Raw genomic sequence first — 14355 nt, 5'->3', positions numbered from 1 at the left:
TTAAGTTATACAAATGTAGTGATCTTTGTTATTGGCCTTTGGACTAATGGGTGGTGGAAGTCTCTCTCTTCAGGCATTGTTTGGATGATCTTCTCTAATGGCTGCATGAGCTGGCTTGTATGTCATGCTGCTAAAAATTCCGAAGCTCTTAACTCTTGGAGAAGGCAGTAAAGCAAGAATGGAAAACTGCAAGAGCCCACTCTTCTGTGTGCTCATTTGTTGAAAACTGTGGCAATAAGCCTTGTTTTTGTAAGGAGGAAAACTACCAAAAACACTTAATGGTGCTGAATATATCATGAAGCTTGAGGGAGAAATCTAATTAAAGCCTCCAGAAGCATGCTGTTAGAGCTCCAGTTGGCATGGACACCAAAAGCTGTATGTTCATACTGTTAAAAAAAAAAAAATGTCAAGCTTTTTGAATTGAAGATAGCTTCTCAGATGGGAGACAGCAGAACACTTGGTGGAGTAAAAATGTGGGGTTGGATCAAAAGCATTTTTAAGGTGTTCAGGTGCTTCACAAAGGCTTGCTTAATGAGAATCATGGAGGCAATGCATTGTGGGGATCAGAAGTAGCTTGTAAAATCTTTAGTTAGGCTCTCCTGGTTCTTAAGGGTATTGTGCATACGAACTGAAAGTCTATGGGAGGTATTATTACTTAGAACAAAAGCAAGTGAGGGTGAGGGAAGAATAAAACTCAAACTCCATAATTTTGGATAATTAAGCTTACTAAAGAAGCAGCCCCTCACTGCATAATGCAGGTAGGCTGTGTGAAGTGTAAAACTTGACTCCACAATTTCAATTCTATGAAGCAAGTTCTGAACCAAAAAGTCAGCGCATGAGGTTTGTGTAAATCTGACCACATAAAAAACTGTGCAACTTGTGTTTTTGTGTAGAAAGTAGTTATCAGCTTATGGTTGAGGAAATAATGTTGTTTTATGCAGGATGATGATGCCGAGGCAATCCTTGCTGCAGACTTTGAAATAGGTCATTTCTTGCGTGAACGTATAGTCCCCCGATCAGTATTGTACTTCACAGGAGAAGCTATTGAAGATGATGATGATGATGTAAGTATAATATTCTTTCAAAATGCTGAAAACTTTGAAATAATGTTGCTTAAAGACTTAGGGTAATTTCTGACTTTTATAATGTTGGTATCCTTAGAATGGGATGTATCAACATTAGTTTCAGCTGAGCTTCATAGAGTGTTCAGTAAAGAGCAGCACGAAGGTAATTCATCTTTGAAGTAGTGACTTCAGACTTGTGTGGCAAAAGTAGTGGTAGAAGCTGAACATTTAGAGGGTGTCTGAATTGAATTTTGTGTACCAGGCATACCTTGGGTAGCGTACCCAATAGTTCGGTAGAACTATAATGAGCTTCCAGAGGACAAATTAGTATGTCTGTCTAGCTGCCCAGCCTGTTCTTTGTGCTTACAGTGATACTGGGCTACCAAGTTCCTTGAGATTCAAGCCTGATCCTTTCAGGAGGGCACTCTTCTTAGAAAATGATAGATAAGCACATTCAAAGCATGCCAAGATATTCAAAGTAAGCTCTGTAAACCTTGAATTAAGTGCTTTGAAGGGGTTTAAGCTTGAAAAACAAACCACAAAACCCCAGAATTTTATATGGATAAAATATTTTCTCTCCCTTGCCTCTGCACAAACAAGGACAGATGATTTGGCTAAGATAAATCCTGCCTTAAAATTCATTTTTAGAATATAAAATGGTACCCTTAGTCCAAAGCCGTGGCTCGGGGAGGTGGAAGAGGGAAGTGTCTGACTGTACAGATTGCATTAGGCTTTGAGACACCCTACAGGCCAGAAGTGTTACCACAATCTAATGAGCTCTTCCAGCGTTGCATGTAAGTAACTTGAGGTAGGCAGTTTTCTATGCCAGAGCATAGCTCAAGAGATTGAACATTGTTCATCCTGATGCATGAAGCATTTTTAAATCTGTCAGGTATAGGAAGTTCTCTTAGAGCACATTACGGTGTGGTCTCTGGCATCTACTTGAGTTGTCTGGCTGTACTTGAGCCATAATGTCTGCATTTATGGCATTATCAAAACAATTTATTTTCTTTTCTAGTATGATGAAGAAGGTGAAGAGGCAGATGATGAGGTAAGTTGATGGATGGCCTTGAGTTAAGTGGTTTCCCTTTTGTAATTTGTTAGCTGGAATAAAAGTTCCTTTAGTTTTTGAATGCTCTGGACACTAAGATTACTTATGAATAGGAGATACAACACATCATTTTGTGGATCTAGGGTGAATATTAAAACAAAACAAAACAAAAACAAACAAAAAAACCCAAAACAAATGAAGACGACTGTAAGGTGTCTTACAAATTAAGTTGCAACTGATGTGAAAGATGATGTGCTTTATGGAGGGTAAACTAATACAATATGCATAATTTAAAGTGGTAGTTAATGTATTTAAAAACAGAATTTAATCTTAATTTTTTTTAAATGGCTCAGGAAGCTGAATGTGGATAAGCTAGCTAAATATAAACAAGTGTTTTCTTTCAGGAGGGGGAAGAAGAAGCAGATGAAGAAAATGATCCTGATTATGAACCAAAAGTAAGGAACTAAAAAGAATGTTTGAAGTTTGTGTATGCATGCACACACTTAAAATTTTATGTAGGTTAAATATTGATTTTTAACTTAAGTATTTAATCAATAGTTCCTATGGGGAGTATGTTTTGGCTGAGGTTGTTTCTGTTCCAGTTCTGACAGGCTAATTATGTTAGAGCAACTTTTTGAGAGTTCTTTCTCCAACACTCATTTTGTAAAAGTAACTTTTGGCTTTGAGCACTGAAATTAGTCAGGCTTGGTTTTCTATAAACTTGTGGTGCAGCAAGTTGCTGCTAATGATGAAAATGTTCTGTAATGGTTGTGAGGACATGCAGAGAACTGCATAATCCCGCTTCAGTTTTTGGGAAGTTGTCACAAGCTGACTCTGACACAGATTTTCCCAGCAGAGTACAAAACTTAGGCTTTTTCAGGGTAGCTAATAGCAAGTCTTATTACTTGAGGTAGCAGAAGTCAAGGTTCAGGAATGCATCTACAGCCAAGTACTAAAATGTGAATAGTGAAGTGTAACTGGCAGCTGTCTTATTCCATGGAAAGAGCAAATGACTAGTCAAGCTCAGTTTGCTGGAAAAGTGATTGTGAGCCACTCAATAGCTTTTTCGTAGCTGAGGGAAAGGCACGTTTGGCCACCTGAAAGCATCTGAGGGTGGTAGGTAAAACTTGCAGTCATGAAAACGAACTCTGTGAACTAAAAATGTCTGCTGCAAAATGTGCTTACCCTTTCAAATGAGGAGGCAGCATATTTTTCAGTAGGAATGGTCTGAGCTGTCATCAAAGTACTAGTGAAAGAATTACATAATCTTAGCGTTGCCCCTAGAAAGACGTAGGGTATAGCACTGTTAATCAAAACATACAGCCTGTTGGTGATGTTGCATCTGCTGTAGTGTATTCAGATTGCTTCCTATTCAAGAAAGTTTTGGAATCAAAATGAAAAAGCTGCAGGATGGGCTTATTTCTGCCATTTCAGATTGCTTTTCTGGGCTAAACAGAACTGAGAAAGGGTAAGACTGTATGCTCAGTTTCAGAGAGAACTGCCAAAGGGCTAGAGACAGTAGTAGTACTATAGTGTATTGGCATAAGAATAAATAGTTGTAAGCTGATCACAGGCTGAAAGCTAGCTGAATTTATTGAAGCTCTGTGGTCTTAGAATAGCTATCCAGACTGAGGTAGTGGAGTAAAACTTGCAACTGAACTCTGCCCCCAAAAAGCATTTTCCTTAAATTCCTGTATTACTGTGAGATATTGTTGGCTGTCTGTTTCAATATAACAGAAGAAATTTTCCACGTTAGAATTTTCTAACAACTGGAATTTATTGCAAAAGATCTTTCCAGAGTGTTAAGAACGTGCCATGATTTGATGTTTCGTTGCATTGCTCTACAGTGGCTTCTGGAGTAAGGTTGTGCCCTTGTTACTGACCACGGGAAGTTTCTTTTGCCTCAAACTGTGTAGAGGCCTGGATGCTTCTTTTGGGCCAAGTTGTTTGTTATTACGCATAACTCCTCCTCCTCCTTTTTCCAGTTTTAGTGTCTTTCAGAGTATCCCACTTAGTTCCCACCACACTTAGTTCTGAACAGATTTTTGTTCTGGACCATATACCTATGCACTAACAAAGCCAAAATAAATGCATTGTGGATGTTACCATGTCCAAAGACAGCGGTATTGCTAATACTAGGCAATTAGTTTAAGGGAAAACATGGAATAACAACTTGAATACTGGAACTTGAAAAAGTATGCTTAGCAATATTAATAGTCCTTTTAAAACACTGATATCTGTAAACTGATATTTCCTTTTTTCTCAACAGAAGGATCAAAACCCAGCAGAATGCAAGCAGCAGTGAAGCAGTGTGTATGTGGCCTTGAGGATTACCTGCACTGTAATAGCCTAAACACAACTATTAGTTACTTACAGCCTTATGTTTTGTATCTTGGTAGGATTAAGTAACCAATTTGTTAAAAAAAAAAAAAAAAAAAAATCAAACACATAAGAACCAGTTTAAAATGTAGGTTCAATTTACCTAGCATTTTAACAGTATAATTTTCTGCCAATATGTAGGATGCAGTAAATCCCCTAAAGCATGAATGTTAATTCATTGCTACATAGTTTGGTTCTTGTAAAGTCTTTGTCATGTAGCTATTAGACTGCAGCTGTGAAGATTATCAGAACTGTTAACCGAGACCAATATTTGTTTAGAGAAAATTCTCTCCTGAAGAACCAACCAAAGTATTTTTCAGCCCAGTAGTCTGAACGGGTTTAAGTCTGCTTGCACTAGCTGTGCCTTCATTACTTTGTTATAGAAATGGCAGTGACCTGTACTAACTAGGAGATGATGATGCATTTTGAAGTTGACTACTTGAGAAGACTAGTATAACTTGTTTAATTTCCAACGAGACCACATTAAACATTCATAACTGTCAGCTTGTTTATGCTATGGGTTTTGTATTTTATGTGACATAGTGATCTACAAAAGAAACCTAGTCATCATATTAAGGTTATTGTTTACCACTGGGGTGTGAATAAAACCTAGTATTTTCAGAAGCTAGTCTTGTTTTATTATGATGTGTGTATCTGCATGTGTAAACTGGTGAGGCACATCTTCCATGCTGCAGTTCACGTTATACTAGAAACAAGAGAGTTACTGAGAAGTAAATAATATAGCATTTGAAAACCAAACACAGTAGTTTGAAAAGTTTGATCCATACTTTCCACTTGCAGTGTGATACTTGTGAATCTGATCTAGATGTTTCGGTGATTGGTCAACACTGCCATTTTGGAGAAGAAAGGTTTTTAGAAGTGGGGCTAGATCTGATAAAGGACTTCAGTATTCCTATGCCTGACTCTAAGACATTGGATATTAGTATGAAATCTGAAGCCAAGAAAGGTGCCTTGGATTTCCAGTCTGTGTATACAGAGTTAGGTTGTCCTGAAGAAAGTCTGCCCTGCAGCCTAAGGGAGTGCTAGAACATGTAGCTGTATTCTAGTTTGTACTCACTGTATCAAGCATCTACAGAGGAAGAAACAAACCCCAAGGAATTCCTCCCTCCTCACCTAATGTTCTGTTTGCTACGCTTATGTTTGCACGTTCTGCTTCATGCTTTGTCCATATTGGATGTTCATTGTCAATTGAAACATACAGGCTACAAGATTTTTCTCATATAACCTTGCCTCTAGCCTAGCAGTGAAGGTGCTCTTGAGATGTGGATTTGAATGCACTCAGCTTGAAGGGACTATGAACTGATGTTTTCCATTTGAGTTTTCCCAGTCAGTAAGATGCTACTGTACTCTGTGCAATCTTGTCTTTCACATAACTATAGAAGTTCTGATCTTCCAAGCAAGTACCCAGATAACTTTTTGAGGCATGGGAAGGTACTCGTAGGGTTGGAAAGAAATGTCCAGCTAGCCATGGTTTGATTTCTGCAGTAGCTGCTTTTTTTCTTTTTTTTTTTCCTTGCCACTGATATACTGACTTAGCCATGAAGGGTTAAAGGTTTGAAAAGAGCAAGGCAAGCAGGAGGCAACTGCCACATGAGGATGGGGCTGGTGGAAGAGTTTCTCTAGCGTGTATCTTGCTTGGAGGGTAAGTAATACAGAATGAAGCTTATCCCAAGTGCCCTTCTGAATCCTCAGCTCCCCTGAGAGGAAGAAGGTCTAGTGTGCTCTGTCTAAACTGGTTTGGTGGGTTTTTTTTTTTAAATTCCTTGAAGGCTTAAGTACCACACTGCTTCATTTCAGAATCCCTGTCAGGCTTCATCTTTCTTATCTCCAGATATTTATGGATTTGGAGAGGGAGCTCTTGTTATCTGTAGCTGTATATAAAACAATACTGTTGAAGCTGTGCTCTTAGTAGATCATAGCGTAGAAAAATACATTAATAAAAGGTTAACATCACACACACTCTGGTAGCTGTCTGTTAAAGTAGATGTGGTTGTGTTCTTGTGGTGACATAAATCCTGACAGAATATGCTTATCCTTTGAGGCACTGACCCTGCCAGGTGTTTGAGTATCACTTGGTCTCTTCTCTGAATGTCTTCCAGCATTAAGTTTTAATCTTAACTTCAGGGCATGCAGAGACCAAACTGATATGATATGAGCTTGAGCAGTCATTAATACAGGGCTTTGGGGCTCATACTTTCAGACATGAGAAGTATCTGAAGTCCTTACTTAGATCTAGCCCATTTTTACTAACAGCGTCTGGTAACTGTATCTTAAAAACAGAAAGCACTGTTAAAAGTTGTCTGATAAATTTTGGAAGTCACTGTTCTTAAGAAATTTGGTTTGTGTTTCAATTGCTTTCTCATTTAATATCTTCATGTTATACAATGGGATACAGTATTTGAAAAGGGGAGTTGGTAGATGTCAAAGCTCACCTTCAGCCTGCAAGATCCAGAGTCATGAATCAATCTCTGACAGATTTTTGGTAAGCTTCTCTCTGGATTGACTCGCTAGTTCTAAATCAGAAGTTCCTGTGCTCTCCAGACTGCAGCAAAAGGAAGGATATAATCTCATAAATTGAGGTGCCAGTTCTTATGGCATCAGTTAAATAAAAACTGTTTTGGTGCTTAACATAGTTTTGTGATCAGCCACACTCTTGTTTAGCAAGTCTGAAAGGCAATATGTAGCAGGAACATTAAACTTTCAACATTGATTGGAGTATTGTGACTCATTCTTTTCACTTTTCATGGATTTATACCAGCTGTAGAGAAAACTGTTCATTTAGTATTTGAGGAAGATAAGTTACCTTGTTAACAAGTTCAGGCTAGGAAAATGTGTCACTGAAATAGGATTTCTTGGTCCGTTGTTGCAGTACTGAAATAGGATTTCTTGGTCCGTTGTTGCAGTACTGCACCAAAATTTAAGATCTGTGTAAATGATATCTTCTGTCCAGTTTTGGTTGCTGTAGTGAAGGGAGAATTAGGGAAAAATGTGGGGTTGGTGAGGAAAGAGGCAGGAGAATTAACTGAGACTTTGGATGAGAGGAAGGGGCACTCAGAGCTTATGCTTGATGGAGAGGGATGCTTCTTGGTAATTACACACTTTTCAGCAAGTGTTGATTAGATTAAATTAGCACTAAAGAGTTTTCCTGTCTGGTATAACTTTTAATTTTTTTTTTTTTACCATTAACAAACAGTATCCTGAAATGAAGTAGTAGACCATGTTTAAGCTTAGCATTCTTAAGTTTTACTTTCTGGAGAAGGATGATGTCAGGTGCAGTTAGAAATGTTACCTTGGATTATTTTAAACACTAGGCATATTGACACTTCTTACCAATGTGTCCTACAGCTAACTAGCTTCGTAAGCTCAGATTCTTAGTTGCATTCTTGGAGCTGATGTTTCCCAAGCTATATAGCAGATATTGTAATTTTGACATGTTTTTACTTGTTAAATGAAAAAAAACCCCAAACAGCAGAATATAGAAAAGTGCAGGAACTGAATGTGTTCATCTTGGCCTTCAAGCTGGTACTTAAACTTCCCTGTGTTTTAAGGCCCATTGTTGTAGACCTAATTCAGAAATTGATAGGGAACTTGTGTACAAATGCATGATTAGCTTGTCTGCCAGATATCCTATTTCCAAAGGTGTCTGTACAGCAGTTGCTTCTCAGATGCCTTGTGTTGGAGAGGAGGATTGTGTTGTGGCATTCTCAGTGGCTTAAGGAAACAAAACGCTAAACTCCTCAGTACAAAGGTGACAGTCAGATAATGAAGGCATTTCTGCATGTAATGGCCTTGATGGCCTACTAGGTTGGGGCTAGAGCTGCACCATTGTTGGAGTAGGTAGACTCAGCTCTACAGCATGTCCTCCTTCATTCTGTGCAGATGTAGCCTCCTGCAATCCAAGACTTTTTTGTATGGGTCAGAGAAGTCGTTGCTACCACACCTTCAGTTTCATTTCTTAACTGCACAGTTCTGTTTGAGATGCACTGGTTCCCTGCAAGTTTTCAAGAGGATGTTGAAGTAGTGACTTTTAATTGCTAATGCTTACCTAAAGTGAACGTAAATCCATCTACTGGAAATGCTAAGTGTTACTTCTGTATGCTATCAAGAGGAGTTGGAAGCTTGTCCACATGGTATCTTGGGCAAGATTAATCTCATCACTCTTTAAATCCTCCTGTTAGACCTCTGCTCAGACCTAGTAGTCTTCCATGTGTGGCCTGTGTCTCTGCTTTTGTAGGAAAATTAGAGCAAGTAAAGCAGACAAGACAGAGCACACGAAGCAGATGAGCTATTCCACATTTGTGTCTGATTGGAGTACACCAGAAGTGGGAGCACAAGGAGCGTGGGGGTGTAGCAGAAGGGCTTGTGGTGTTTTCACAGGTATGTAAATCGTGCTGAGTTGACAGGAAAAGTTGTCTCTGCAGCAGTGGAAGGGACTTAGCTCCTGAACTTAGCTGTTGTGAGCTGTGCTTCTATATGCTCAAGTGTTGCTAGTATCTGCCCAAACTTGGGTTTACCCTGTAGTTGATGAGAAGCAGTCAGTATGTTCTGAACTCAAAGCATGTTTTTCTCAGCACCGGGTGATGAAATCTAAAAAGCATCAGGTCATTTAAACCCTCTTACAGGCTGGCTTCGCTCTACAAAGTGTGCTTTTTAATATTTTAGAAGACAGCACTCTCTGAAGTGCAAGGGACTTTGGAAAAGACAGGCTGGAGCAGCTGCAATGCCAATAGTCTGCACGTTGCAGAGAGTTTCTTCATTGGGTACTGCTGTGGGTTATAGGGAATGCTAAGGCCTGGGGTGATGTGGTTGATAGTTATGGTAACTCATTCATCTGTTTATGCCTGTTTTACTGTGGAGTATGTACACATATTGGTGAGATAGAATTTGTAAAAGGCAAAGTCTGCCCCCCAGATCACATGTTCAGTGTTTGGTCAGCAGTAAGTTCCAGTGAAATTACTGGCAAATGGTAAAGGTCAAGAAAATAAACTTTAAGAAGTAACCACTTTTTGTCTAATTAGTTTAATCACAGATTGCAACACATCTATTTGTCATGTATTTCTCAACCCTTGACTATTCCCCGCCCCCCCTCCCCCTCATTTTCCTTCAGCACACATTTACTTTAGGTTTCCCTCTTAACCCTTTTTCTGGTTTAGTCACTTCTCAGTAGTGGAAGAAATGATGATGTTTGAGGGTTGTCACTCAAGGCAGGTTTAGCATCCCTCTGAAACTGAGAGTTGATAGTTGGTGTCGAGGTGCTGTCTGCTGGTTCGTTACCCAGGAGAATACTAGTAAAATTATGGGCTTTTTAGTCTTTCACAGTGGCTTCACAAAACAATGTTTAACTTGCCTCAAGGTTTAAAAAGAACACTTTAATTACTCTTGCCGTAATTGCTCTTTAATTAGGATTACACATACAAAATTTCAACTACTTGAGTCTTTTAAGTTAGGGAGCTTATGATATAGGAGACCAGTGTATTTAACAACCAAGCATTTCTGTTACCAGTATCAACTTTGAACATGGAAAAGGAAAAATTCAATAAGGAATAAATGGATCTTGGATCTAGAGACTTTGAAGGATGAGATTGTTTTTTTTCAGGTTGTAGTACATCAGGTTTGACAGTAGGGGGCATCTGCACACCAGATATTTCAGGAGGAACAGATGCAGCATAGTATTAGTGAAACTTCAATAAAGGTAGCGGACATGGAACATTTAATATAACTGCAGTGGTTAAAGAAAAGTAAAGTAAAATCTCAGTGGGGTATGTAGTGTGCTTAGCTGTGCTCATGTGGTTTTTCAAAATACTAATGTAAGAAATGTTTCAGAAAGTTCAGTTTTAACTTCCATCTCGGAAAATGAAGTTTGTTATCCTTTACTGGCAAATCCGGCACAATTAAATTGGGATATCTTGTTCTTTTACCATGAAACTGTCAGTATTTCATCTTACCCTAGTCTTCTAGGTTTTGACTGATCTGGTGGTTTTGGTCAAATGTTGTGTATTTTAAATGGCTGTTAATATTTGTTGGCTCACAGAGTACAAGTTTAAATGGATGTTTTGCATGTTTACTTCTGATCATGTGCTTAGGTGAATTTCACTGGGAATAAAGAGTTGTTGTGAGTCTGTACATTAGCAGAGTATGTCCATCAGTGTTTAGAGTTGGGTTAAAAATCTGGCATTCAACACTTTGGAGAACTTTTATGACATGGAAGGCTGAAGTAGAATGAATTTAGTCCCTTTCTCCTGTATATTTGATGAAAATCTTTGGCCTTCCACACTAGTCTCACTTTTTTTCCTTTGGTTAATTATAAATTACTATCAGCACTGAGAACAAGCAAAAAAGCTCACATTAAAATATATAGATACAGATTATGTGTTAATGTCCTTAAGTGTTACAGTGCAGTGTTCTGGGGGAAAAAAAGTTCTTGAGTGCTTGTTACAGAATAAGATGTGGGACTTGTAAGTCTAAGGCTGGTTTCCATACTACTAGTTAGTGCATTGACTTGGAGTCAAATGGCTGCTCACTTGTAGCCATTGCAATGAAGCAGCAACCTAAACTGTGCAGGGAAGTTATTAGAAATGAGTCTTCTGTAGGTTTAGTTCAATGTCCTATGCCCTACATAAACTCAGTATTTTAACTAAGTTGTTTGGTATAGATGAGTACATTTTAACCAGTTTATGGTTTAGTTTGACAATTTCAAAATTAAGTCTCTGCTCATGTGACAATCAGGAGCAAAGAATTAGATGCAGGACGCAGCAGGTGAAAAGGCAGGAGATTCTCTCATCTGGCTCAAGCCGTGTGTGAGGCTCCTTATAGGTGCCTCAGCAGCTGAGGATGCGGATATTTGCGATTGTGGATTTAGGTTCAAATGGCAACGAACTGCAGATGGAGACAGTTGCGAATGCTGTTCAGATCTTCTGAAAACTAGCATGTGCCTCTGTTAAAATAGGCGTAAGATGGTTGTGAGAATGAACAGTATCTTATAGGGTACATATTAAGCTCTAAGGAGAAGGGGTTATTTCTTAGATCAATGGATGTTTAACATATTAATCTCCTTTTTTTGTTCAGTTCGTGGCTAGCAAGTTTCCTTTACTGATCTGAGGGTTTTCCAGGTATCTCAGGAAAGATAAAAACAGCTAAATAATTTTAATTGCCTTTATTACCTTAATTGTTTACCTCTCAACAATTTATCAAAATTAACTTTGAACTGTAAGAGGAAAAGATTATAAGAGGAAATCCTTTTTAAAATGTTATCAGAGATAAACTCCATTAAAGTTATCATTAATATTGATTTTTTTTTTTTTTTTTTCTTTCTAACATGCTCCCACTGACCTGTGCTACAGCGTGACCTGCTTCCTAGCTGCCCAGATTACTGTGTGGAGGGTTGGTGTTTTTTTTTTATGGCCATGCTAAACATGGCCATTCTGAAACATAGTATGAAACTTCCAGCATTCAGTTTACGTTGGCATTGTCAGCCAAATTCAGTTATGTGGGCTTTTGATTTACATCTGATACATCAAAGGACTTATGAATAAATAGTTTAGTATTAACCTTAGGTCACTTTCTACTCAAATTAATTCAAAAGTTAACATTGGGGGAGAATTCAAACAATAAACAGATGTGTGGCAACAAAGCAGAAGTGGCCCTGGCTGTTTGCCAGTTTGGCTTTGTTTGTTTTTTGTTTTTTTCCTAGTCTGCTTTTAAAGTTCCCAAGTACTGAGGTTCTAGTGTTTCCTTTGGGAAGTGATACGGATACTTGCTTTCCTTAGGTGTTACTCAAACTGCTTCAGGGAGTGAAGATGTATTTTATATCTACAGTAGAAGCTGCTTCTCCCCAGCACAGTCGAGAGCAACGCTAAAGCGTAGGGGTAAAGCTGTTGTGCTAGGTTGTGTGTCAGGCTCTCTCCTTTGTTTAATGGAGCGGTGATCATTTAAATATCGGGGTGTTGCTGAAAATTGGCACCGGTTTTAGTGGACTTGAATCAAATAAACCACAGCTGTTGTTCCCCACGGGGCAAGGCTGAGGAAATTTGTTCCAAACACTGCTGGCATACCCCGGTGAAAGCAAACGAGCCCTGTAGAGCATTTGAATTGTTCTGTTAATCCCTGCATTAGCCTTACCCGTAGTGACGCAGGGCGGGGGAGCCCCTTCCGCAGCACCTTCGCGCTCTGCCTTTGCCAAAGCGCTTTAGAAGGAGGGGTGGGGTGCAGGAGGCTGGAGGCCAGCGGCGGAGGGGCCGGGCCAGCTGCCGCCGGGGAGCGCAGCCCCGAGCCCCGCGGGCGGGCCGGGCCGGGCGGGGCAGGTGCTCCGCTGCGCAGCGGGCAGCGGCGTGGGCGGCGCTGGGGTTCCCCGCCGGCGGCGGGAGGAGCCGCCGCTTCCGCCGGGTGTCAGCGCGGGGTGGGCAGGGCGCGTTCAAAAGCCGGGGGCAGGGAAAAGCCCGGCGCCACAGCCGCCCGCTCCGGCAGCTCGCCACGCCGCGGCACGGGCGGCAGCTGCTCCGCTTCCTGCGGGCCGGGGCGCTCCCGGCACTCCGCCGCCGAGCCGGAGCGGGGCGGCGAGTCATCGGCTGGTGCCGGCTGCCCCCCGAGCCCAGCCCCTGCGGGCGGCGGCCGCCGGCCCATGCGGGAAGGATGCTGGAGAGTGGATGCAAGGCGGTGAAGGAGGGCGTGCTGGAGAAGAGGAGCGACGGGCTCCTGCAGCTCTGGAAGAAGAAGCGCTGCATCCTCACCGAGGAGGGGCTGCTCCTCATCCCCCCCAAGCAGCAGCCGCCACCGCAGCACCAGCAGCAGCCGTCGCCGCCGGCCGAGCCGGCGGCCAAGATGAAGGAGCTGCACTTCTCCAACATGAAGACGGTGGACTGCGTGGAGCGGAAGGGCAAGTACGTGTACTTCACGGTGGTGATGGCCGAGGGGAAGGAGATCGACTTTCGATGCGCGCAGGAGCAGGGCTGGAACGCGGCGATCACGCTGCAGATGGTGCAGTACAAGAACCGCCAGGCCATCCTGGCCGTGCGCTCCACCCGCCAGAAGCAGCAGCACCTGGCGCAGCCCCACGGCCCGCGCCTCCGCGCCGCCTCCAACTCCGCCTAGGGCAGGTACCGGCGCGGCGCCCCCCGCACCCCGGGGCCGCTCCGCGCCGGCCCCGCAGCGGGGAGAACCTGCTCCGGGCTCCGCTCCTGCGCCCCACCGGCTGCACTTCGCGCTGTGCTGCCTTACCGCAGGCTGGGGGAACGCCGCGCTCCGGGGAAGCGGGACCGAGCGTGCTCGTTGCGGACCTGCTTCAGTCGGTCAAAAACTGGGCAAACGCCGGAGATGAGAGTGGACTGGAGAGAAGCGGCTCCACAACCTGAACCCCAGCGAGATGCTGCGGCTGCTGCTGCTTTGCCGCCCTCGGTGCCGAGGAGCATTTCAAATCTATTATTTATGAACCTCGGAAAGGATCCTTTGGTGTGATGGAACTTCTAGGAGACGTGATGTACTGTAACTTTATTTTAATGTATTTTATTTATTAGGGTTGTTTGGTTTTGTTTTCTTTTTTTTTTTTTTTTAAAGGCTTGTTTGCAAGACATTTCTGAATGTAGGCCGTATCCAAAAAGCAAAGGAAAAAACAATGTGTACACTAGCTCCCTAAAGGAACTAAAAAGTTCTGGGTAGTTCAGCCCTTTGCAATTTGACAAGAGTTTTTCATTTTTACCCGGAATATGCTGTATTACACTAACACGGAAAATGTGATGTGTGGTTTGGAATTTGGCTGAAACCTGTACTGCATATGAAAACTCTTGTCTTTAGTGAGAATATCCATTACAATATGGGTTTTAAATTATTTTCTTTTAAAATAGATAC

At 41.6% G+C, this 14355-nt stretch overlaps 2 protein-coding genes across 4 annotated transcripts in view; both read left to right on the top strand.

Moving 5' to 3' along the window:
• Positions 1-5122, top strand: part of NAP1L1 (nucleosome assembly protein 1 like 1) — a 31726-nt gene extending 26604 nt beyond the window's left edge. For all 3 annotated transcript variants that reach the window (XM_068400581.1, XM_068400582.1, XM_068400580.1), the window contains exons 12-15: positions 942-1064; positions 2083-2115; positions 2520-2570; positions 4385-5122. In XM_068400581.1, coding sequence (XP_068256682.1) covers positions 942-1064; positions 2083-2115; positions 2520-2570; positions 4385-4420 — 243 coding nt within the window. In that variant the 3' untranslated portion in view covers positions 4421-5122. The remainder of the gene's footprint in view (positions 1-941; positions 1065-2082; positions 2116-2519; positions 2571-4384) is intronic.
• Positions 5123-13143: 8021 nt separating this feature from the next.
• On the top strand, positions 13144-13602 carry PHLDA1 (pleckstrin homology like domain family A member 1). The gene has a single exon (XM_068402223.1). It carries the CDS (start codon positions 13144-13146, stop codon positions 13600-13602), a length of 459 nt encoding a protein of 152 aa, XP_068258324.1.
• Positions 13603-14355: the final 753 nt, after the last annotated feature.

Source organism: Nyctibius grandis, chromosome 5 (genome assembly GCF_013368605.1).
Source record: "Nyctibius grandis isolate bNycGra1 chromosome 5, bNycGra1.pri, whole genome shotgun sequence".
NCBI classification, from domain to species: Eukaryota; Metazoa; Chordata; class Aves; order Nyctibiiformes; family Nyctibiidae; genus Nyctibius; species Nyctibius grandis.
This window is presented reverse-complemented; position numbering and strand designations above follow the sequence as displayed.